The 25,576-nt window shown below is 44.7% G+C and overlaps 1 protein-coding gene across 1 annotated transcript in view; it reads right to left on the reverse strand.

Moving 5' to 3' along the window:
* VIPR2 (vasoactive intestinal peptide receptor 2) overlaps nt 1-25,576 on the reverse strand; it is a 100,683-nt gene that overhangs the window by 41,655 nt on the left and 33,452 nt on the right. Inside the window, exon 4 of the mRNA XM_034760024.1 lies at nt 23,852-23,949. Coding sequence (XP_034615915.1) covers nt 23,852-23,949 — 98 coding nt within the window. The remainder of the gene's footprint in view (nt 1-23,851; nt 23,950-25,576) is intronic.

Here is a 25,576-nt window from a genome sequence, read left to right on the forward strand (position 1 = left end):
ACAACATTGGAATATAAAACTCAATGCTTATAACTTACCTATGAAATATGGAGCAGGCAAAAGGGGACATTATGTGTTTGAGTCACAGAGAACTTGGAAGACAGTAATCTTGCATGCTTATGGATCAATGTCCTAACAGACAAATCACAAGATGAGGTATTAGCTGGTGTCTGCTACAGACCACCAAAATCACAGTAGGGAACAGGATGAGTGGCTCCATAAGCATATATCTATTTGTACGGAAAAAAAGTAATTACTAACCTCTCATCACTGTTGTTTTTCGAGATGTGTTGCTCATGTCCATTCCATTGTAGGTATGTGTGCTTGCCACATGCATTGGTGCTGGAAGTTTTTCCCTGAGTGCTATCTGTAGGGGACCGGCTCTGGTGCCCTCTGGAGTGGCACGCGTATGTGCGAGTATAAGGGGCACCACCGGCTCCCCCCTCTCTAACTTCCTTCTTGCCGGAACTCTGACAGAGGGGAAGGAGGGCGGGTCATGGAATGGTCATAGGCAACACATCTCGAAGAACAGTTATGAAAGGTTAGTAACCGTTTTTTCTTCTTCGAGTGCTTGCTCATGTCCATTCCATTGTAGGTGGCTCCCAAGTAGTACTTCCAGAGACAGGTAGGAGTTCATAGACATGTCGATTGCAACACAGCTCTGCCAAAGCCAACGTCATCTCTGGCCTGCTGGGTGATGGCATAATGCGTCGTGAACGTGTGTACCAAAGACCATGTTGTGGCCCTGCAGATATCCTGGATGGAAACATGCGCCAGGAAGGCAGATGAAGATGCCTGAGCCCTTGTAAAATGAGTCTTCACTATCGGTGGAGGCACAGCCTGCGCTATCTCATAACAGGTACAGATGCAGGTGGTGATCCAAGTCGAAATCCTCTGAGAAGACACTGGAAGGCCTTTAATCTTGTCAGCTATCACAATAAAGAGTTGAGTTGATCTGTGGAAAGGCTTGGTACGCTCCAAGTAGAAAGCCAGGGCGCACCCGACATCTAGAGCAGGGGTAGGCAACCTTTGAGAAGTGCTGTGCCAAGTTTTCATTTATTTACTGTAATTTAAGGTTTCGCGTGCCAGTAATACATTTTAAATTTACCTGGGCTGGCAGATGGAACCCCAGACTGGCAGCGGGCTGAGCGAGGCCGGCGGCTGGGACCCTGACTGGCAGGGGCCGGCGGCTGGAACCCCAGACCGGCAGCGGGGGGTGGCAGATGAAACCCCAGACCGGCAGCGGGCTGAGCGGCTCAGCCCGCTGCTAGTCTAGGGTTCCATCCACCGGCCCCTGCCAGCCGGGATCCTAGCTGCCGGCCCCCCTGCTCAGTCTGCTGCCGGTCCGGGGTTCTGTCCATCTAGGCCGGCAGTGGGCTGAATGGAGTTGTCGGCTGGGACCCCAGGCTGGCAGCGGGCTGAGCCGCTCAGTCTGTTGCTGGTCTGGGATTCTGTCTGCTGGCCCTGGCCAGGCAGGGTCCTGGCTGCCGGCCCCCCGACTGGCAGCAGAGTGCCACTAAAAATCAGCGCGCGTGCCGCCTTTGGCATGCATGCTGAAGGTTGCCGACCCCAATCTAGGGTATGCAGATGCCTCTCCCCATTGGTTGAGTAAGGCTTTGGGCAGAACACCAGGAGGAAAATATCCTGACCGACATGGAAGTGTGACACAACCTTTGGCAGGAAGGCCAGATAGGGCTGCAGTTGAACCTTGTCCTTGTAGAATACCATGTATGGGGGGTCCAAAGTAAGGGCTTTAATCTCAGAGACTCACCTCACCGAGGTAATAGCTACAAGGAATGTGGCCTTCCTTGACAGATGGGAAAGGGAACAAGAAGACATAGGCTCAATGGTCGAGCCCGTGAGTCTGGTGAGCACCAGGTTGAGGTCCCAGACTGGCGGAAAGAGTCTTTCAAGGCCTTTTAGTAACCCGATTGTCATCTCATGAGAGAATACTGATCTACCCTGAACGTGAGGATGGAAGGCAGATATGGCCACCAGGTGAACCTTGATTGAAGAGAAGGTGAGACCCCAGTGCTTTAAGTGAAGCAGGTAATCTAAAATGGACTGCAGTGACAACTGGGTTGGGGGGGATATTCTGTTCTGATGCCCAGCAGGAGAATCGCTTCCATTTTGCTAGGTAAGTTGCTCTGGTGGAAGGAGGGCTTCCTGCTCTCCAAGAGCACTTGCTGCACCTGATTACAGCAGGCTTGGTCCTCTGGATTCATCCACACAGCATCCAATCTACGAGGTGGAGAGAGGCGAGGTTCAGGTGCATCAACTGACCATGATCCTGCGAAAGAAGGTCCAGGCAGCTGGGAAGTGCCCACGGGGCTGTTACAGCCAGGTCCATGAGCATGCCCAACCAATGTTGGTGAGGTCAAGCCGGGTCGATCATAATGACCTGTGCCTTCTCTCTCTTGATTTTCAAGAGGACCTTGCTGATGAGTGGAATAGGCGGGAAGGTATACCTCAGGTCTCCTGACCAGGACAAGAGAAAGGCATCGGAAATCGAGCCCCTGCTGAGACTTTGAGAGAGTAAAACTGATGACATTTTCTGTTCTATCTGGTGGCGAACAGGTCCACTCGGGGAGCTCTCCACTTTTGGAAGAGCATCCTGATGACGTCCGAGTGAAGAGACCACTCATGGTGTTAGAAGAGGACCTGCTGAGGTGATCCACTAGTGTGTTCCAGATGCCAGGGAGGTACAAGGCTTCCAGGTGGATCGCATGCTGAATGCAGAAGTCCCACAGATGAAGGGCTTCCTGGCACAGAGCCTACAAATGAGCTCCCCCTTGCCTGTTGACGTAGAACATGGAGGCCGTGTTGTCCATCAGCACCTGCATTACCTGACCAGACAGTTGGGAAAGGAACACTCTGCAAGCCTGATGGATGGCTTGGAGTTCCCTGACGTTTATATGGAGCGCCAACTCCTCTCGCGACCATAGCCCCTGAGTCTGCAGCATACCGAGATGTGCTCCCCAACTGAGGTCGGACGCATCCGATATCAGGGAGACCGTGGGTCGCAGGCTCGCAAACGGCATACCCTCCAACACTAGCACTGGGTTAGACCACCACTACAGGGAGATAAGTACTCACAGTGGGATCGTGAGGAGCTTGTCCAGGTGATGCCTGGCTGGGGAGTAGACTGATGTCAGCCACATCTGGAGAGGACGTAGTCTGAACAAGTATGTGCATGTGGCCATGTGCCCCAATAGTCTGAGACAGATTCGGGCAGTGGTGATCAGATCTGATATTGCCCTGAACCTGGCCTCTGTCAGGAAGGCTCTGGCTCGGGTAGAGTCTAGGACCTCTCTGATAAATTCTGTTCTTTGAACCGGAACCAATGTTGATTTTTGTTCTTTTATCAACAGGCCCAGAGCTTGACAATTGGCTTGCAAGTCTCAACGCTGTGCTGGACATGGACTCTGGAGCAGTCCTTGATGAGCCAGTGGTCGAGGTATGGGTGGATTTGGATACCCTGACGTCTGAGGTAGGCCACCACTACCGACATGCACTTCGTAATCACCCTTGGCGCCATTGCTAGGCCAAAAGGCAGCACTGCAAATTGGTAGTGGGCAATCCTGACCATGAATCGTAGGAACCTTCTGTGTCCGTGAAATATCGATATGTGAAAGTAAGCATCTTTCAGATCGAGGGCGGTATACCAGTCTCCTGGGTTCAGGGAAGGAATGAGGGAGGCTAGGGAGACCACACGGAACTTCAACTTCTTGAGATACCTGTTGAGGTTTTGCAGATCAAGAATGGAGTGTAGACCCCCTTTGGCCTTTGGAATCATAAAACAGCAGGAGTAAAACCCTTTTCCCCTCAGGTGAAAAGGAACTTTCTCCATGGCTCCCACCTGCAAGAGGCCTTGCACCTACTGAGCGAGCAGATGCTCATGAGAAGGCTCCCTGAAGAGGGAAGGGGAGGGAAGTTGGAGGGTATAAATAAACTAGAGGGTATACCCCTCTGCTACTGTGCTGAGGACCTATTGGTCTGATGTTAAGGGCCCAGGCAGAGAGGAAGGGGAACAAGCGGTTGGAAAATAACAGGGGTTCTGGATCCAGGACACAGGTTGGAAGGTCGCCCTCAAGCGCACCTTCAAAATGCCTGCTTATTACCCGGTTGGTTGTGGATAGAGTTCGAGTAAGGTGAGGAAGCCGGCTGTTGGCCTTGCCGGCGCTTGTAGCCCTTGCTCTTCTTCCGGAAGGACTCTGATCGGGAATGGCCCCCCACACCTGTGGGACTGCTGTGGGTTGAACCACTTTCTCACAGGCACTGGTGTGTAAAGGCCCAGAGGCCCTAGAGTCCTTCAGGCCACGTAACTTGCTGTCTGTCTGTTTCGAGAACAGTGCCAGGCCATCGAACGGGCGGTCCTGGATGGACTGCTGAACCTCCATCAACAGGCCCGATAACTGTACCCAGGACGCACGCCTCATGGAAATGGCCAAAGCCATGGTCCAGGTCATGGAGTCCATTGCATCTGAGGCTGCTTGGAGGCTTGCCCCGGCCACAGCCCTACCCTCATCAAGGATAGCCTGGAACTTTTTCCTGGGCTCCTCCAGCAGCGAGTTCACGAACTTGGCCATGGACTGCCAAATGTTAAAATCATAATGACTGAGTAGGGCCTGATGGTTGGCCACTGTTAACTGGAGGCTGGCCATAGAATAAATTTTTCTGCCAAAGAGATCAAAGATCTTAGGGGTCGATCCAGTTTGGCCCTGTCTATCATGCTCATTGGCTGCTGATACAATTAGGGAGTCAGAGGATTCTGCCAAATCCTCGGCCTCCAGCCCCAGGTTCAATGCCTTCTCTTTAGAAGCTCTTGGTGAGCCTTTACATCATCCTGGGGAACTGCGTGGGACGGTCCCGCTATCCTCATTGGGCAAGGAGGATGAGGAGGTGGGTATAGGTGGGTCAGCCAACTCTGTTCCCTCCTCCAGGGGAGCTTCCACTGAGACAGGCTGTTCCTAGGGACCTTGCTCCGACTCTGCTTCCAAGTCAGGAGACGGATGGGAGACTGTCGCCAACCGTTTTCCAGATGCCCCTGAGACTGACTGGTGCCCCTGTGATGGTTGAGGAAACCCCCATGGGTTCCATAGCTGCTAGGGAGCTGGCCACTGGCCTTGGGGCATGTGTCTGCTGGTGGCACCGAGGGGAATGCCAATGCCCCCAGTGGTTGGCCTTGTCTCATAGGCAGTTCTTCGATCTCACTCTCAGAGCCTGAGGAGGGGGACACTTGTCTGGGGGACCAGAACGGTACTGCTGCCATCTGTCTACCCCTTTCCCATCAGCCCTCTCCCTGGGTATCCATTGAGGACCTGTACCAGAATACCAGCTCTTGGTGCCATGTCTCCGGTGACTGGTGGCGGCGTTTGGCGGATCAGTGACAGTAACCTATCAATTGACGCCTCATGCTTTGAGATCGGTGTTGCTCTATTGACCAGGAATGAGAGCGGGAGGGAGAGGATCAACATCTCAGCGTGAGAGACCATTGGCATGCCTCTGGAGACCCGTACCAGCAATCTGGAGACCAGTGACAAGACTCCGGGGACCAGCGTCTCAACTCTGGAGCGGTGCCACGAGATTGGAGAGCGACATGGATGCTTCGGGGACCAGTGCCAGGACTCTGGGGACTGGCGATGTGCCTCCACAGGTCTGCACTAGACAGCTGGCGATCAGCGCCGAGATCCCGGGGACCGCTGTCTACAGTCCAGGGAGTGAAGCTGGAAACTCTGACAGGTAAGCCGACCTGTATCTGGGGACTGGCATTGCTTAGGTGAGCACTGGCGGGGCACGCTCTGCAGCAGGGAGTAGTGCCACACAGATGGGGATCGCTGAAAAGACCCCAAGGCAGGTTTACCCCTCGAATGGGGAACCTCGCTGGCTGGTGTGGGCAGCACTGGAAGGGACAATATGCCCTTGGCAGCCTGAAAGGCCTCTAGCATGGATGGCACTGCCAGGTGCTGAGTGTCTCTGCCACTTGCCAGGGTGGCAGGCAGGTCTCGTATGAGGCTTGACAGATCAATGGGCCCTGGTGCCTGGCCACCATCCTGAGGAGGAGGAACTGCCCCGTGTGGGTCTTTGCTTTCCCCCGGCTCTCTCCTTCCCTTTATGGGATGTAGGAGAACGCCAGTTGGAGGTCAGTGCCCGTGGTGCACTCCATACCGATGCTGCGGTGCTTGGAGTGGAGTCCGATCTAGCTGGCTCCGAGGCCAATGTGACTGCCGACTCCATAAGGAGCACTCTAAGTTGAATGTCCCGCTCCTTTTTGGTTCGTGGCTTAAAGCTTTTACAAATGCCACACTTGTCACTCATGTGGGTTTCCCCCAAGCGCTTCAGACAGCACTGATGGGGATCACTGCCTGGCATAGGTTTTTTTTGCAGCAATCACAAGGCTTGAAGCCCGGGGATCGGGGCATGCCCCATCCCTAGGCTAAGTCCCGTACGGGACTAACAAACTATTTTTAATTTAGCACTAAGGGAACTAATAAAACTATACAAGCTTTCTATAAACTATCTACATGACATTTGCAACTAGGTACAGTTGAGAAAGGTAAGCTTGCCAAGGCAAGGAGATGTTCCAGCACCATCACCGGGGGTAAGAAGGAACTGAGGGAGGGGGAATCCTGATCATTGGGGACTTCAATCTAAGTGACTGCTGGAAGTCTCATGCTACCAGTACCAAAACACCCTTGGATGAAAATTTCCTAACTCAAGAAGTGTTGCATCCAGCAAGCGGGAATTCGATATGAGATGTTGTCTTGATAGATAAAGAACCACCGATCACAGAACTAAAAATTAGTAGTAGCTTTGGTACAAGGATCATGACTTTGTCAGTTATAATGTGCAAACGGAATAAAGGCCAGACCAATAAGGTATATAAATGCTGCTTTGAAAGGACCAATTTCACTAAGCTGAAAACAATTATGAGACAAATCAGCTGGGAGGAAGAATTCAACTATAAACATGTGAATGTAATTTGGAATTGTTTAAGAACACTTTACTAGATGTCCCAAAAGCTACAGTCTAGGAAGAAGGTTGTACGGGTAAAAAAAAAAAAAAAAAAAAAGAAGACTTGGCTTGGAGGGAAAGTAAAAAAAAGGGACAGTTGATAATCATAAATATAAATCTGAAGCTAGGAATTGTAGAAAATGTATAAGGAAAGCAAAGGAACACAAGGAGAAAACAATGATCAGCAGCATTATGTTTTTTAAGTATATTAAGAACAAAGAGAATCCTAACAATGGTATTTGTCCATTACTAGATGGAAATGGTAAAATTATCAATATAGAAAATGCAGAAGTGTTCAATAAATATTTCTGTTCTGTATTTGGGAAAAAAGCCATATGATGTAGTCATATCATCATCTGATGATGATGACACTGTTTCCATTCCAGCAGTAATTCATGAGGATGCTAAATAGCAGCTACTAAAGTTAGACATTTTAAAATCAGATAACTTGCATTCAAAAGTTTTAAATGAGCTGGCTGAGGAGCTTAGTGGACCTTTAATGTTGATTTTCAATAAGTCTTAGAATACCAGGGAAGTTCTAGAAAACTGGTAGAAAGTTAATATTGTGCCGATACTTCAAAAGGGTAAATAGGATGACTTGGGTAAATATAAACCTATAAGTCTGACATAGATCCTGGGCAAAATATGGATAAAAATAATGATAAAATAAAGGCTGAGAGCTTCCTAACAAGGCTCTAGCCTCCCATCCTTTGATCCCAAATCCCTATAGGTTCCCTTGATAGGAAGAACAGGGCTTTAAAAAGCCAGCTCCTAAGCGACCAGAAAAGCCACAAACAGGAGCAGCAAAAAGGGGTGTTTTGCGAGGGAGTTTAGAGAATGTTTGTTAAGTGTACCTGGCGCTCACACTCCCTCTCTAAACTTAACCCACCTCAAGACGGAATGCAGAGATAAGATTTCTAGATAACATAAATGACGGCTTCTTGGAGCAGCTAGTCTTGCAACCCACAAGAGGAGAGGCAATTCATGATTTAGTCCTAAGTGGAGCACAGGATCTGGTCCAAGAGGTAGATATAGCTGAACTGCTCAGTAATAGCAACCATAATGTAATTAAATTTAACATCCTGGGAAACATTTGGATGAATGGACTACAAGGTGGATAGAAAGCTGGATAGATCTTTGGGCTCAACGGATAGTGATCAATGGCTCGATGTCCAGTTGGCAGCCGGTATCAAGCGGAGTGCCCCAGGGGTCAGTCCTGGAGCTGGTTTTGTTTAACATCTTCATTAATGATCTGGATGATGGGATGGATTGCAAACTCAGCAAGTTCGTGGATGACACTAAGCTGGGGGGAGAGGTTGATACGCTGGAGGGTAAGGATAGGGTCCAGAGCGACCCAGACAAATTGGAGGATTGGGCCAAAAGAAATCTGATGAGGTTCAACAAGGACAAGTGCAGAGTCCTGCACATAGGACAGAAGAATCCCATGCACTGCTATGGGCTGGGGACCAACTGGCTAAGCGGAAGTTCTGCAGAAAAGGACCTGGGGATTACAGTGGACGAGAAGCTGGATATGAGTCAACAGTGTGCCCTTGTTGCCAGGAAGGCTAACGGCATATTGGGCAGCATTACCAGGAGCATTGCCAGCAGATGGAGGGAAGTGATTATTCCCTCTATTTGGCACTGGTGAGGCCACATCTGGAGTATTGCGTCCAGTTTTGGGCTCCCCACTACAGAAAGGATGTGGACAAAATGGTGAGAGTCCAGTGGAGGGCAACGAAAATGAGGGCTGGGGCACATGGCATACGAGGAAAAGCTGAGGGGACTGGGCTTCTTTAGTGTGCAGAAGAGAAGAGCGAGGAGGGATTTGATAGCAGCCTTCAACTACCTGGAGGGGGGTTCCAAAGAGGATGGAGCTAGGCTGTTCTCAGTGGTGGCAGATCACAGAACAAGGAGTAATGGTCTCAAGTTGCAGTGGGGGAGGTCTAGGCTGGATTTTAAGAAAAACTGTTTCACTAGGAGGGTGGTGAAACACTGGAATGGGTTACCTAGGGAGGTAGTGGAATCTCCATTCTTAGAGGTTTTTAAGGCCTGGCTTGACAAAGTCTTGGCTGGGATGATTTAGTTGGGGTTGGTCCTGCTTTGAGCAGGGGGTTAGACTAGAACCTCCTGAGGTCTCTTCCAACCTAATCTTCTATGATTCAAGAAAATACCAAAGAAACCTACCACAGTAGCATTTAACTTCAAAAAGGGAAACTACATAACATTGAGGAAGCTAGTTAAATGGAAATTAAAAGGAACAGGTACAAGAGTGAAATGCCTGAAAGCTGCATAGAAACTTTAAAAAAACCCCACCATAATTGAGGCTCAAACTAAACGTATACCCCAAATAAATTAAACTGCAAGAGGACCAAAAATGTGCCACCACGGCTAAACGGAGTAGAAGAGATGATGAGAGACAAAAGGCATCCTTTAAAAATTGGAAGTCAAATCCGAGTGAGGAAAACAGAAAGGAGCATAAACTCTGGTAAGTCAAGTACAATTAGGCAGGCCAAAAAAGAATTTGAAGAGAAGCTAGCAAAAAACACAAAAACTAACAGCAAAAATGGTGTTAAGTACATCAAAAGCAGGAAGCTTGCCAAACAAACTGGGGCCACTGGACAATTCAGGTGCTAAAAGGTGCACTTAAGGAAGATAAGGCCATTTGCATCCATCTTCACTGAAGAGGATGTGAGGTCCCGTGCTGCCCCCTGCCAGCACCGATGGCGGTGGTCCTGTGCTGCCTCCCCCCCCACCCCCCCGCACCAGCGGGTGCCCCAGAGCCCCTCTCCAGAGCAGCAGCTGAGCTCCCGGAGTCCTCTAGAACACCAAAAATTTAGTCAGGGGATATAGTACAAGTCATGGACAGGTCATGGGGCCGTCAATTTTTGTTTATTGCCCATGATCTGCCCATGACTAAATCTTAGCCTTAGTTATAAGTCTTCGAAAAACTGCAGTTTGCACATGCACAGTACAGTTTAACACCTAAGCTATCTGAAGATTTCATCCTCCAGGAGCATGCTCAAGCCTCTCAGAGTTTCTGGTTCTGACCAGACTGTGCATGCACTGTCCCCAAGAGTAAGCTCACCCCAGCAGGGCTGCACTAGCCAAGATGGACTTTCCTTGTAATAGTTCAGGAGTACTTGTGGCACCTTAGAGACTAACACATTTATTAGAGCATAAGCTTTCATGGGCTACTGCCCACTTCTTCTTCTTCTATATGCATCCAAAGAAGTGGGCAGTAGCCCACGAAAGCTTATGCTCTAATAAATTTGTTAGTCTCTAAGGTGCCACAAGTACTCCTGTTCTTTTTGCAGATACAGACTAACACGGCTGCTACTCTGAAACTTGTAATAGTTGTTTCCACCTCCTTTTGACCAGGACAGGGCTGGGCATTGGAGCTGAGAGCAAAGAGCCTTTATCTCCTGGGCTATCAGTGACCCCCTTCTGGCTCTCAGGCAATGTGGAGGAGGAGGAAAAGGAGGAGGAGGAGAAGGATGTCTGATTCCAATGCAGTGGGGACAAAAGCCAGATCGGGCTGGAGAGGGAAGGAGTGGTTTGGGACAAGGAGTCTGGTGAGACTGGTGTGTAAAGAGAGAGAGAGAGAGAGAGAAACTGACTGGCTGAGTAAGGAGATTGGGACTGACAGGGCAAGGAGACTAGGACAAGGAGCAAGGGGAGTGGTGGCAAATGCTGAGGCTGGGTCTGGGATCCCGGGGGCGGGGGAGGGAGAGATGCTGGAACTGGTTGGGCAAGCAGAATTGGACTGGAAGCCAGTGAGGGAAATGTGGAGGATGACTGGGAGACAGTTCGTTGGTGAGACTACTCAGATGATGACATGGGGGAGAGAGGGAGACTGGACAAGGAGATTGGGACTAGGAACCAGTGCAGGTAAACAAGGATATGGGAGAGGATAGACGTCTGACAGGAGGCTGAAGTGTGGGAGGAGAACTGGGACTGTGTGGCCGAGAGAGGGGGACAAGGGAGAGGGTGGTGTGGAAGATTGAATTTGGATGAGGAGCCCAGGGAGGGGGACTAGGATTGGGAACAAGTTGGATAAGGAGCTGGGAATGGGGAACTGTGCCTGGCTATGAAGGAAACTGGAATGAGAAACCTGAGAGGAGACTGGGACTGGGCAGAGAAAAAGAACTGACTGAAATCAGGAGTCAGGGTGGGAAAGAGACAGGACTGAGACAGGTTGGAGTGGATGAGACAGAAGAGTCGAGCTTGGGAGTAAATGGGCAGAGAATGGAATGGACTCCAAAGTTCCCGAGTTTCACTATTCCTCTGAGGCCAATAAATATGTGTGACATCCACTAACAAACTGTGTTTTATCTCCTTCTCGTACTTGTCCTCATAGAGGAGGATAACTTACTATTGCTATCAGTTAGTTTGTTAGCTCAAGAAGTCAATGTGGTGAATCTAAAGTTTCCAACTCCACTGATGAACCATGTGGATGTCAATATGATGCCACACAGTTGGATTTTTGTTTTTTTTCAGTTTGCTTTCCTAGAAATCTAGGAAATTACACCAAAAAAGTCAGTTAAACTAATATTACTAAGGTCACAAAGTTATGCACTCAAAAGTTAATTAGTTCCATATAATGCATATTTTAAAATCAGAATTTCATGTAGTATTAGATCAAATGCCTTGGAGAAATCCAAGTATACTATATCAACACAGTTAACTTTATCAACCAGACTTGCAATCCTGTCAAAAAAAGACAACAGGTATGTTTGACAAGAGCTAACTTCCAGGAAACCAAGCTCACGGGCATGAATTATATTTTTAGTCTCCAACACTTTACTGAGAGTCCCAAATTAACCGATCCATTATTTCCCCCAGGATTAACATGAAACTAAACAGTCTATACTTCCTTGGGTCATCCCTTTTAAAATATTGGAATTACACTGGCAGTCCTCCAGGTCTTGGAAATTTCCTAAGTTTTCCAAGATATATTAAAAATTAGCATTATTGGTGCAGAGAGCTTTTCAGCTAGTTCATTTAAGATGCTTGTGTGTAAGTTATCCAGGATTGTTGATTTGAAAATATTTAATTTTAGCAGACACTGCCTCACATCCTCCTTTGTTACAGATGGTAAATCTTCTGTTCCATCCACAACATCTGGAATGAATATTTCCCTGCTTCATTCCACATACAGAACAGAAATATCTATTGAACTTTTTGTCTTTTCTACATTACTATTTACAATTTACCATCCACATCTAGCAATGGACCTATTCCATCTATTGGGAATTTTAAAAATAACTACAGGTTTAAAAAATGTCGTCTTATTGTCTTTAACACCATTGGTTCCTTTGGCCTTAACAGTAACCTACATTTTTTAACATGTGACTTCTATTCATTATCATTTACGTTCCCACTTTTCCATCCTTTATATATTGATTTTGTTATGCTTTATCTCTACTTCTACTTCTCCTTGTGTGTTCCTCATTTTCTGGGTTCCCAACTTGATTCGCTGGGGCCTAATTTGCTGAAGTGCAGAGCAATGGCAAATGAAATCAAGGAGAGCTGTGCTTGAATATATTGGGGGGAGGGATAGCTCAGTGGTTTGAGCATTGGTCTGCTAAACCCAGGGTTGTGAGTTCAATCCTTGAGGGGGCCACTTGGAGATCTGGGGCAAAATCAGTACTTGGTCCTGCTAGTGAAGGCAGGGGGCTGGACTCGATGACCTTTCAAGGTCCCTTCCAGTTCTAGGAGATGGGATATCTCCATTAATGATATAGAATGTTAAGTTCTCTGGAAAAAAACAGGTCCTAGGCATCTCAAATTGGCTCCCAAAACTACTGGATACTTTTGACCTTAATCTTTCTGTGCCCCAGCTCCCCATATTTAAAACTGGGATAATAATGCCCTCTCGCTTCACAAGGGTGTTAGGAAGCTAAATAAATTAATGCTTGTGAAGCATATGGATACTAGAGTGATGACTGCAACAGAAAGCTAAGAGGATATTAATAATTCTGTCTTCAAAGCAGGGTTTGAACAGTTTGCAGTAAATAAGGTGAACAACGAGGAGAAAACAAAATTTTCAATAGTGAGTCATTAACTGAACTGGGTCCATCCTGTGCACTGAAAGAGGCAGCAGTCTTGTGGAAATAATATGTGATAACATAATTAAAAATTGTATTATAATGCACATGCACAAAGGGGCTGAAATAAGGTTGCTAAGACAACCTTAATTTGGGCATTTCTTAACTTTGAGTGCTTGGCTTTGCAATCTAATTCATGTTCTTTTAATGTAGTTTTTTGTGTGTAATATATTGTATGTGTGTGTACAGTAAAATCAACTATTTTCTACGGTGTGTGGGAGAATATGCAATTTGTAAGTTACATTTCTACTTTGCTTTGCAAGACAGAATAAGAGTTTTTATTAAGGGTCCAGTCCTGCTCCATTTGAAGTCAATGGGAGTTTTTATATTAACTTTAATGAGTACAGGAGAAGGCCCTTAATCACTTCGCATGGAAAAAGTAATGAAAAAAATGTAGTGTGGTGTAAATAAATACAGTATGACGCACAGATGATTCAAATCATAAAGAGCATCAGTAGAAGTGAGTCCTGTATTATATTTTCTTGAGGAGGAAGGGTTCAATTTAGACTCTTGAGAGAAACAGTCCATTAGTCCTCAGCAATGATACATTTCAGAGATAACAGTGCTGTACATATGTTCTGAATGCACTTAATGACATTAAGAAACTATTTGAACAAGTCATGCTCGGCCTGATTTCCTTACATCAGTAGGATCTGTGGGTGCTCAGCCTCTCTGAAAATTCAGAATAGCTATGTCAGGTCTTTCTACTGCTTATGTAACTTAACCAAAGCGCATCAGAAATGGAAATATAACATTGTAAGTTACTGTGATACCAAACATTCCTATTACTTCAAATGTGTGTTATGTCTTGCATTAATTTCCTACCTATGTGTGGGAACCTGCTTATGGCCTACAAATACACATCAAGCCCCACTCTCCATAATTCGTATGTACTGTTGTGTTTTATCTTAGGGTCAACCCACACTGCACACTCCCCTTACAGCAGTGTGTAGAGTACATACACAGCATGCCCCCCAGCAGTGGTATAAATAGCAGCATAGATGGTGAGGCACTGCTCCGGCGAGAAGAGTAAAGAGATGCCTGAACCCTCAGGGTATATACCTGACCCAGTTCTCTACACACCCATGCAGGGCCTCCCCCATCCACACTGCTATTTCTAGCAGTGCAGTGTCCCGCTCTCTCCCCACTGCTGGAGTTTTTCCCCACCACAGGGAGCTGCCAGAGGCTTTCCCCATTACCATGAAAGACTCTGGCTGTGGGGAAAGGCTCTGGCCACAGGAGGCAATAGGGAAAGGGTCCAGGGCAGCTCCCTGCTGCCAGAGCCTTTCTCCGCTGCCTCCCTCTGCCAGAGCCTTTTACTGCCATGTGTAGCTGCACACCACAGTGTGGATGCAACCTGCTTTTCATTGCAGTGTGTAGCTACACATCTCCTACATGCCACAGTCAGTGGTTTGCAGTGCAGACATATCTTTAGGCACAGCAGACTTGCCCAGGCTAGAAAAATGGGTTGAGGTTAGGGTATGGTCACTCACTGACTTTTTCATTCATGCGGATGAATTTCAATGCCTTTTACCTTGACTGACCAGCTTGTGCTGTGTCCTATGGCAGAGTCTTGGCACTATGTAAAACACCCTAAGAGGGAGCCTAGGGTACACCTCGACCTATTAAATCTAGATAAAAGATACTGAAATGCATCCACACTACAAAAAAGGTTGTGACAAGATTCAGATTAGTTAACACATCACAATCTATCCTTGACCCATTTTTAAGTATTGACAAGCCCAGTTATTCCTATTGCTGTTGTACCTACTAAAAATTCAATACAAATATCCAAAGGAGAAAAAAAAAAAGGGAATGAAAACTTGGATGGCTGAGGTGGCATCTGGAACCAAATCTCTGAGACTCTTGAAGGCTGATAGCTCATATACTGTATGGAGATCAGAAACTAAATACTGTAATAAAGATTTAAATTAAGCTCTGACTGTTAGCAACATACATGGCCTGATTCTCCTGTCTCATAGCTGCCAATCAAGAGTAACTTTCCTGAACTCGAGAGTTACAGTAGTGTAAACCCAATGCAAATGAGAGGAGATTCAAGTTGAGAGTATTTTCTTCAAAGCTACTATTGCAGGTAGGTCAAGAAAGAGCGGGGAGAGGTAGCTCAGTGGTTTGAGCATTGGTCTGCTAAACCAAGGGTTATGAGCTCAATCCTTGAGGTGGGCCACTTAGGGATCTGGGGCAAAATCAGTACTTGGTCCTGCTAGTGAAGGCAGGGGGCTGGACTCAATGACCTTTCAGGGTCCCTTCCAGTTCTAGGAGATAGGATATCTCCATAAATTTAATTAATTTAACTATACTTTAGCAAACATTCTCATCAAAGCTTCTATTTCACAACTATGTGCACTCTGTATACTGGGTAATGAACATTTTTTAGATGTGCCTAACTTGATCGCTATTGAGTTACATACATTCTAAATAAGTGAGATAAACTGCAATTGTTAAATTTGTTATTTAATATATATATATTTTTAAATGAACATTGAAACTTAAAATTTCATATGTAGGGCCAAGTTCTGCCCTCAGATGCCAAAAACCTGCAACTGAAGTGAATGAAGTTGCTTATATGCATCTGAGGGCCCTAAAGCTTCAAGTTGTGCACATTGGCCAGCTATGTAACCATGTGATCGTTACTCCAATCTCTTTACAAAAGAGAAAGTATCATTGTAAAATAACTCATATTATAGATATATGTCAAGAAATCAAACGTCTTGGTTTCTCCTGAGAGAAAACTAATCACACTTCTTGTACCCTTTCTATGTACTTTCATGTTTAATTATTTTCCAGGCATTCCATTGGTCATTTTATTTGGGATGTATGTGATAGAATAAAAGACATAATCAACGTTAAAAATCATATTCCTGTTCAAAAGATTCCTAGATCAAAGATTTCTGTAACTTAAAGAAGTTAGCAATAAAACGTTATGGGATGTCTGGTACTGTGTGAATTTAACAGTGGTTCGTGGGTAGAAAGTTTCATTGTTTCCCCTGTAAGGCCAAGTTAGGCCACCATGATGCAATCAAATTCACAATTGCAGACCCCTGGCTCTGCGTGGGTGCAGGGGTTGGGCTAGCAGATCTAATGGCAAGATCAGGGCTTAACTCAGTCAGTTTTTCCCTCACTAAGGCCTGGTCCCCACTATGTCCCCACTTTGGACTAAGGTACGCAAATTCAGCTACGTTAATAACGTAGCTGAATTCGAAGTACCTTAGTCCAAACTTACCGCGGTCCAGACGCGGCAGGAAGGCTCCCCCGTCGATGCCGTGTACTCCTCTCGGCGAGCTGGAGTACCGGCGCCGACTGCGAGCACTTCCGGGATCGATCCCAGAACATCGATTGCGTGCCGCCGGACCCTCCGGTAAGTGAAGACAAGGCCTAAGACAACCTTTACACATAAAGACAGGAGAGCAGAAGAATCCTTGTTGATGTATTTAAAAAAATTAAGGCCAGGCTATTTCAAGCATGCTGAATCAGAAAAGTTTATTTTCATTAGTTTAAAAAGTTTAAGTTGATAGTTTCCTGATTAAGTACGATAACAATAAGAGGATAAATAATTCAAATGATTTGAACCAAACTACTTCCCGCTAAAGTCAATGCAAAAACTCCCACTCACTTCAATGGGAATTGGATCAAACCACCCAACATCTTAGCAAGCTGAGTGAATTTGTTCTTTTGGGGAAATTGGCAATGAAATATAATGGAAGCTTTAGGTGATTTATTTTTAAATGAACTCCTTCTGTTCCAGAACATTAATAACCTGAATAGTTTGTCACCTTCTTATTAAATACCTATTCAGTATTTCTTTACTAATCCCTTCTCTCTCATTTAAGTCTTTACTACAAATTCATAACCCTTCAAAGCAAATGTGCCTTTCCCCTTCTGGAGCATAAAAATAGTTCTCACCCTAATTGAGCGTAACTGCTAAAGAAACAGAAATAAACAATCATAGAATCATAGAAGTGTAGAACTGGAAGGGACCTCGAGAGGTCATCTAATCCAGTCCCCTACACTCAAGGCAAGACTACGTAATAACTAGACCATTCCTGACAGGTGTTTGTCTAATCTGTTCTTACAAACTTGAGTCCACAACTTCTGTCATAACTATAAAGGGAAGGGTAATAGCTGTCCTGTGTACAGTATTATAAAATCCCTCCTGGCCAGAGACTCCAAAATCCTTTTCCCTGTAAAGGGTTAAGAAGCTCTGGTAACCTGGCTGGCACCTGACCTAAAGGACCAATAAGGGGACAAGATACTTTCAAATCTTGGGGGGGGAAGGCTTTTGTTTGTGTTCTTTGTTTGGGAGTGTGTTCGTTCTCGGGACTGAGAGGGACCAGACATCAATCCAGGTTCTCCATATCTTTCTAAACAAGTCTCTCCTATTTCAAACTTGTAAGTAAATAGCCAGGCAAGGCGTGTTAGTTTTCCTTTGTTTTCTCAACTTGTAAATGTACCTTTTACCAGAGTGTTTATCTTTGTTTGCTGTACTTTGAACCTGAGACTAGAGGGGAGTCCTCTGAGCTCTTTAAGTTTGATTACCCTGTAAGGTTAATTTCCATACTGATTTTACAGAGATGATTTTTACCTTTTTCTTTAATTAAAAACCTTCTTTTTAAGAACCTGATTGATTTTTCCTTGTTTAAGATCCAAGAGGTTTGGATCTTGATTCACCAGGAGTTGGTGGGAGAAAGGAGGGGAATGGTTAATTTCCCCTTGTTTTAAGATCCAAGGGGTTTGGATCTGTTTTCACCAGGGATTTGGTGAAGGTTTTTCAAGGTTTCCCAGGAATGGAATCCATTGAAATGGTGGCAGCAGAACCAGAGCTAAGCTGGTAGTTAAGCTTAGAAGTTTTCATGCAGGCCCCTACATTTGTACCCTAAAGTTCAAAGTGGGGATCCAGCCTTGACAACTTCTTTAAGCAATTTGTTCCAGTGCTTAACTACCCTGACAGTTAGGAAGTTTTTCCTAATGTCCAACCTAAACCTCCCTTGCTGCAATTTAAGCCCATTGCTTCTTGTCCTATTCTGAGAGGTTAACAAGAACATTTTTTCTCACTCCTCCTTTTAACAACCTTTTTATGTACTTGAAAACTTATCATGTCCCCTCCTCAGTCTTCTCTTCTCCAGAGTAAACAAATGCATTTTTTCCAATCTTTACTTATAGGTCATGTTTTCTAGACCTTTAATCATTTTTTTCTTGTCCTCTGGACTTTCTCCAATTTGTTCACATCTTTTCTGAAATATGGTGCCCCAGAACTGGATACAATACTCCAGTTGAGTCCTTATCAGCATGAAGTAGAGCAGAAGAATTACTTCTTGTGTCTTGCTTACAACATCCCAGAATGAAGTTTGCTTTTTTTTTTTTGCAACAGTGTTACACTGTTGACTCATATTTAGCTATAAACCCCAGATCCCTTTCCACAGTACTCCTTCCTAGGCAGTCATTTCCCATTTTGTATGTATGCAACTGATTGTTCCATCCTAAATAGAGTACTTTGCAATTGTCTTTATTGAATTTTATCATATTTACTTCATACCATTTCTCCAGTTTGTCCAGATCATTTTGAATTTTAATCCTATCCTCCAAAGCACTTGCAACCCTTCCCAGTTTGTTATCATCCACAAACCTTGTAAGTATACTCTCTATGCCATTATTTAAATCATTGATGAAAATATTAAACAGAACTAGACCCAGGACCCTGCGGAACTGCACTCGATCCCTGTGGAACCACACTCGATATGAACTGAATCTATGAGAAACTCATTCAACAGCAAAGATAAACTGCTATATCTGTAGGCAACAAATTAAGAACCAGATTTCACTAGCCTGACACATACTGAACCACACTATCTTCAAGGGGACTGGTTACAGAGGAAATGGCTATTCAATATGAATGAGGGTATCAGAATCTGGTCTAAAACATTAAACCTCCTGTTTCCATAATCCCAGTGGTAATACCTCACTACACCACCATGTATACCCTTAATAGACACCCAATGCAAATGCAGTTCCTTTCTTTTTACACTCTGCTGATGTACAAAGAAAAAGAAATGTGAAGATTTCATCACTGAGCCCTGTGAAGGGGAACACTTACCATCTGTGCTGCCTAGTGGTGAAGCTGCCTTCCCCCTGGGCATTCCCCTTTCTTCCCTACCGTTCTGCCCTGTAATGGTGTGCCCTTTCAGGGACTCAGCCCTGAGCCAGCTGACATTCTCAGGCTATATACGAAGAGTCCAATAACAAGGAAGTCTTCAGGATTAAGCAAGGGATTTAGGGCTTCCCCCTTGTTTGGGGTCTCATGGTCCAGACTCTTGTGTCTTCCCCCAACTAGGGATTCCCCACCTAGGGTGACCAGATGTCCCGATTTTATAGGGACAGTCCAGATTTTTGGGTCTTTTTCTTATATAGGCTCCTATTACCCCCCACCCCCTGTCCTGATTTTTCACACTTGCTGTCTGGTCACCCTATCCCCACCAAGGGGTACAGTTCTGTAGTGGTCCCTCTTTAGGGACTGGTATGGGGGCCTAGGCCCAGGCCCAGGCCCACCCTTTCCAGCAGGCTCCAGCCCAGGACCAATGGCAGGCAGCTAAGTCCTGCAGCTTAGGGTGCTATGCAGCTGCCTCCCTGGATCACTACCTAGCAGTCCCCTCTCTCCCCACAAGATAAAGTACTAACACACAATGATAAAGGCTCTAACCTTTAGAGAGTCACAGGCCCTTCTTTGTAGGCTTGGACAGGTCGCTATAGTCAGGCCTCAAGCAGCAAGTGCTCCTGCCGTGCTCCTTCCCAGGAGCTCAGAGGGCAGGTCAGCTTCCTCCCACTGTCTGCCTAATACTGAGTTGCTCTGCTCCCCTTTTTAAGCTCCTCCTCCAGCCAGTTCAGGCTTTGCAGGTACAGTGGGATGGCGCCGCCTGGGCCCAGAGTTGTTCTTTAACCCCTTCCTTTCCAGTGTGGGCTTTGTTACACCCCATCACAGGTCCTCTTCCCACTTTTTGCCAAAACTCGGGACCAGATCCAGCTAAACTATGCTGATTTCCACCTGCTAAAGATGTGACTCTTTGATAGTACTGTAACTCTGTATTGAGGCCTCATTTCAAGGAAGCATCCCGATTCAGGAAAGCACTTCAAACACATAGCTAAGTCTCACTGACTTCAATGACACTGAAGTACATATTTAAGTGCTTTTCTGAACAGAGCATGTGTTTTCCTGCAGTGGGCACTAACACAAAATTTCTAAGCAAGGCCTCAGCACAGAGACTTTCATATTTCTTCCTCTTCTTTGAAACTATAAATAAAATAAAATGTTAAGAATTAAAAGAACTAACTATTCTTGTTTGATTGTACTGTCTATTTGCACAGGAAATAGCTGCTTTCTACTGACCCAGAACTTGTAAATTTAACTTTATTTTTTATACTAGATAACATTGAACAGATTGTCCAATTTCTTGTCAGGAAGGAATTTTCTGTCATGTCACATTGGCATGGTCAATTTATTTTCTGGCAAAGAAGTGCCCAGAACTGAACTCAATATTTCAGGGTCAGCCATGCCAGCGCTATAAGGAAAGAGGCACCTCAAATGCAGCCCAAATTTGCATTATCTCAGTTTCCATAATACACCATCCGCTCAGAGCCAGTTAGAAAGCAGTAGCACCACAAAAGATCTTGTAGTAACAATGGGCTGCTAAGTATCTCCTTTCTACTTCCATCTTGTCGATTTTACCCTAGATGCTTTATTGTTGTTTGCCTTATTCCAGGCTGATTCACATTTGGTTACTTCTGCCCATATTTCCAGCCTCTCTAGTTTCTTCTGCACTATTATTTGCAAATTTAATTAACTTAAGTTTCACTCTCTTCACTCCAGATTATTAGCAACAATGTTAAATAAGAACAGGTCTATTCATATACTAATTCCTTCATCTGCCATCAGGAATGTTACAATGTATCCCTTTTTATTTATAGGCCTTTGGTTGGTTTTCAATTCAGGTGACAATGTTTGGGTACAGGATAGTTTGGTGGTTGTAAAAATGGTTCTCTGAAACAGTAAAGCACTTTCCATTTTCCAAATATTCAGAGGATTCCAATATCTCAGAATAACCATCTGCATACAAAATGGGAGAATAAAATGTTCCAGTCCATTTCTTTGTCAACTATTTTTTTAGTTATTTACATGTCTGGACTTTTTAATGCATTAATAAGTCACACTAATTCATGATATTTGCAAAACTCTTCATATACATAAACTAATAAAATAATTTCTTTAAAATGGAAAAAAAACTTAGAGTCTACAGATTGCAGTTATGTGCATATGTGAGATGTAGAACTGTTACGTACTCGCTGAGTTTTGACAAGTCCTAATTGAGAAAGAGCAGAAGTGAACTAATCATAGTTTTCCGAGCACAGTGATTACTGTTAACACATATATGTATATGGAGTGGCATTGTTTTCTTTCTTTTAGTGTCTAAAAAGAATCTAGAATCCCTATATTATTTTGAAGGAAAGTCAAGTTAATAACGTTTACAATAAGTTTGGTTCTCTGTTACAACACATGAAATGAGACAGGAAAAAGATCAGGAGGGAGTTTCTGTGTGTGTGTGTGTGTGTGTGTGTGTGTGTGTGTGTGTACACGGTGATGGGGAGGAGGGAATGGGTATAGGCTGGGATAATAGGCCTGCTGCTCTGGACAGGGTCCTGAAAGAGGTCAGCTGGAAATTTCATGCACTCTTTTGAGGATCAGGCTATTCATTGACTCCTCCAACCCTGACTAGCTCCACCACTTAGACGCTGACTATGACATCTTTAGCTTGGATTTCATCAGATCTGGCAGACAGGGCAGTGAGTGATAACATGCATATCAGACATGCCTGCAGTTGACGGCATGTGTTGCTGGCAATCCTGGCAGGAAGGAGCAAACTGCTGGCAGTGACAGCTGAGTCAAGGTGGGTATCTGTCTATCTTACAGATTTCTTTAGTGCCCACCACCAAAGTCATTAAGCACCTGGAAGAAGTGGGAGATACTCCTTCTTGAAGAATAGGCATCAACTTTATCATTGCCTGGGAGGTACATAGGAGGAGCCCATCTCTCCATGTGCGAATGGGAATTTGACTCATGGTGGAATCCTGCATTTGCAAGTGAAGTCTTGCTCTGGTGAGATACTACAGAACTACTAGAAAACCAGGAACATTTCTCACAAATAAACAAAGATTATGAAAAATGTGTTCCCTTTTCTTGTTGAAAAATTTCAATGTTATCTAATTGTTCTAATCTGCAGGTCATTCAGGAAGACCTGGTAGCTCTCCTCAAAAGACACATAAGGGCAAGAAATGGTAGAGGCAAACTGAGAGTATTACATTTTTACACTTGATAGGATCATTTGTTCTATACCTGACAGCCTTTGGTCCACACTCTGATGTACATTATAAACTGATGTAAATCTGGAGTAATTCCAATGAAGACAATAGAGCTAAATGTTCATTCTATGTATTTAAATGTACTGTACAGTTTAAATAATGTATACAATCATATTAAACTAAAGGAAAATTAGTATGTATTATAAATACACAAATGCTTAAAATGTTAGTAGTATGCAACAGTAGCAGAAATCTTATAGTAGTCACTGATAATGGTATCATCACTGGGTCCTGATCCACAACTGGGGCTACTAGGAATTACAGTAATACAAATAATAAATAATAATGATGATAATAAAAATAATCATTAGTTTTTGAGCATTATAGTTTATGAACCCTACACCTCTGCTCTTAGGGTATGTCTACACTTCCAGTTGGAGGTGTGATTCCCAGCTCAAGAAGACATTCTTGCACTACCTCTCATCAAGCTAGCATACTAAAAATCGAGTGTAGTCACAGTGGTGGAATAGGCCCTGACTACATGCTCAGGGTCTCATACAGGTATGTACCCAGGGGCCTAGCCCCTCCCACAGCTTGTGCAGTCATGGCTACATTCTGTTTTTCATTGAGCTAGCACAAGTATGTTTTCTGGGAATCAGACCCCCAGCTCAAAGTGTAGACATACCTTTAGCTTAGATGAGAATTTCAACTCAAATAAAAGATGATCTGTACTCTCAAATGTGTACACAATTCCTGTAGATTTCAGAGTAATATGCATGTATTTGGGAGCAGAATTTGGCCCTACAGTTTCAAGCAGATAAAGGTATAACACAATCCAATGGTTGGAAGTTCAAGCTAGATAATTTCAGACTGGAAATAAGTTGTACATTTTTAATGGTGAATGTAATTAACCATTGGAACAGTTAACCAAGGATTGTGCTGGATTCACTGACAATTTTAAAATCAAGATTGGGATGTTTTTCTAAAAGATATGCTTGAGATATTATTTTGGGGAAGCTCTAGGGTATTTGTTATACAGGAGGTCAGACCTCACTAGATGGTCCCTTCTGGCCAGGGCTGGCTCCAGGGTTTTGGCTGCCCCAAGCAGCCAAACAAACAAACAAAAAAGCCGCGATCGCGATCTGCGGTGGCAATTTGGCGGGAGGTCCTTCACTCCGAGCAGGAGTGAGGGACCGCCCGCCGAATTGCCGCCGAACAGCTGGACGTGCTGCTCCTCTCTGAAGTGGCCGCCCCAAGCACCTGCTTGGTAAGCTGGTGCCTGGAGCCGGTCCTGCTTCTGGCCTTGGAATCTATGAAACTCTTTTGAACATCTGCATCTGAACAAACAGAATAACTGTTTTTCTTACCTTACTATCATCATCATTGGCATGATAACCACAAGCGCTTATGTAATCTGGAAATACGTCTGACCATCCGTCACTTGTACAATTTTTGCTAACATTTCCTGTAAAATAAAATTCACAAATTTATTCCACATAGATTTAAAAGTTTCCTAACCAACAGGCCTTAAAGCCAAGCTTCATAAAAATTGTGCCTTCTTGTGAAACTACTCCATTAACTTGCTTTTGTGCCCCAGCACTGTCATTAAGCAATCCCACATATTTCCATTCATGTGCACTTATTGTTTTAACATTTATTCTTGGTTCTGAGTCATACCAAATATCTTTGCTATGCTAAAGAAACACACATACAAAATTGCAATGCCATGCCTCCTACTTTCAATCACAGAGCGTTTCACAGAAACAGCCTGAAAGATTTTGTAGTTTTGTTAAAATTACTCTGAACGGAGTTTATTATCTTCCACTTTTGGAGAATTATTTGTAGTTAAGCTGGTTTGATGGACAAGTAATTTGAATGAAAATGGCTCTGTACAAACCTTGATTACTCTAAACTATTATTTAAGATCTTCTGAGCAGATGATATTAAGTGTTCTACTGAAAAGTTATTGAAGTGCTTGGATGTAGACAGTGGTGAATGTCTACATAGACAGATGAACATGCATCTGGATTATAACAAATTCTGATTTAGCATGTAATGCATTTTAAAGGCCCTCTCAAATTACGTGCACAGATGCAGGGAGGAGGGAAAATGCCACAATACAGGCAAACTTTAGGGACTTCCATCCATCCTCCACACCCATAATTCAATGGGGGGGGACCAAGGGAAATCCTTTTGTTTTAACTGTGAGTCAACAGCGTGCCCTTGTTGCCAAGAAAGCGAACGGTATATTGGGTTGCATTCATGTGAGTACTGCCAGCAGATCGAAGGTTGTGATTATTCCATGTATTTGGCACTGGTGAGGCCACATCTGGAGTATTGCGTCCAGTTTTGGGCCCCCCCACTACAGAAAGGATGTGGACAAATTGGAGAGAGTCCAGCAGAGGGCAACAAAAAATATCAGGGGGCTGAAGCACATGACTTATGAGGAGAGGCTGAGGAAACAGGGGTTATTTAGTCTCTGTGTATGTGTGGGGGGGGTTGCGGGGGATTATAGCAGCCTTCAACTATCTGAAGGGGGGTTCCAAAGAGGATGGAGCTCGGCTGTTCTGAGAGATGTCAGATGACAGAACAAAGAGCAATGGTGTCAAGTTGCAGTGGGGGAGGTCTAGGTTGGATATTAGGAAACACTATTTCACTAGCAGAGTGGTGAAGGACTGGAATAGGTTACCTAAGGAGGTGGTAGAATCTCCATCCTTAGAGGTTTTTAAGGCCCGGCTTGACAAAGCCCTGGCTGGCATGATTTAGTTGGGGTTGGTCCTGCTTTGAGCAGGGGGTTGGATTAGATGACCTCCTGAGGTCTCTTCCAACTCTGATATTCTATGATTCTATGATACTATGAATTTAAGCATGAAAGGACATCTGGTCCCTGTCAACTATAAAGTTGTCAAAGTGGCCCTCTTATCTGTGATAAACTAGGAGCCCACACTCTGAAGCAATATGGTCAATAGCACATGGGGGAGACTTACCAACTACGAAGTTAAAGTTATTCATATAAGATGCATGCACATTATTCATGATGCAATACATTACATAGGTTCAGACAGGAGAGGTGAGGTGAGGTCCAATTCAGA

Source organism: Trachemys scripta, chromosome 2 (assembly GCF_013100865.1).
Source record: "Trachemys scripta elegans isolate TJP31775 chromosome 2, CAS_Tse_1.0, whole genome shotgun sequence".
Classification (NCBI taxonomy): Eukaryota; Metazoa; Chordata; order Testudines; family Emydidae; genus Trachemys; species Trachemys scripta.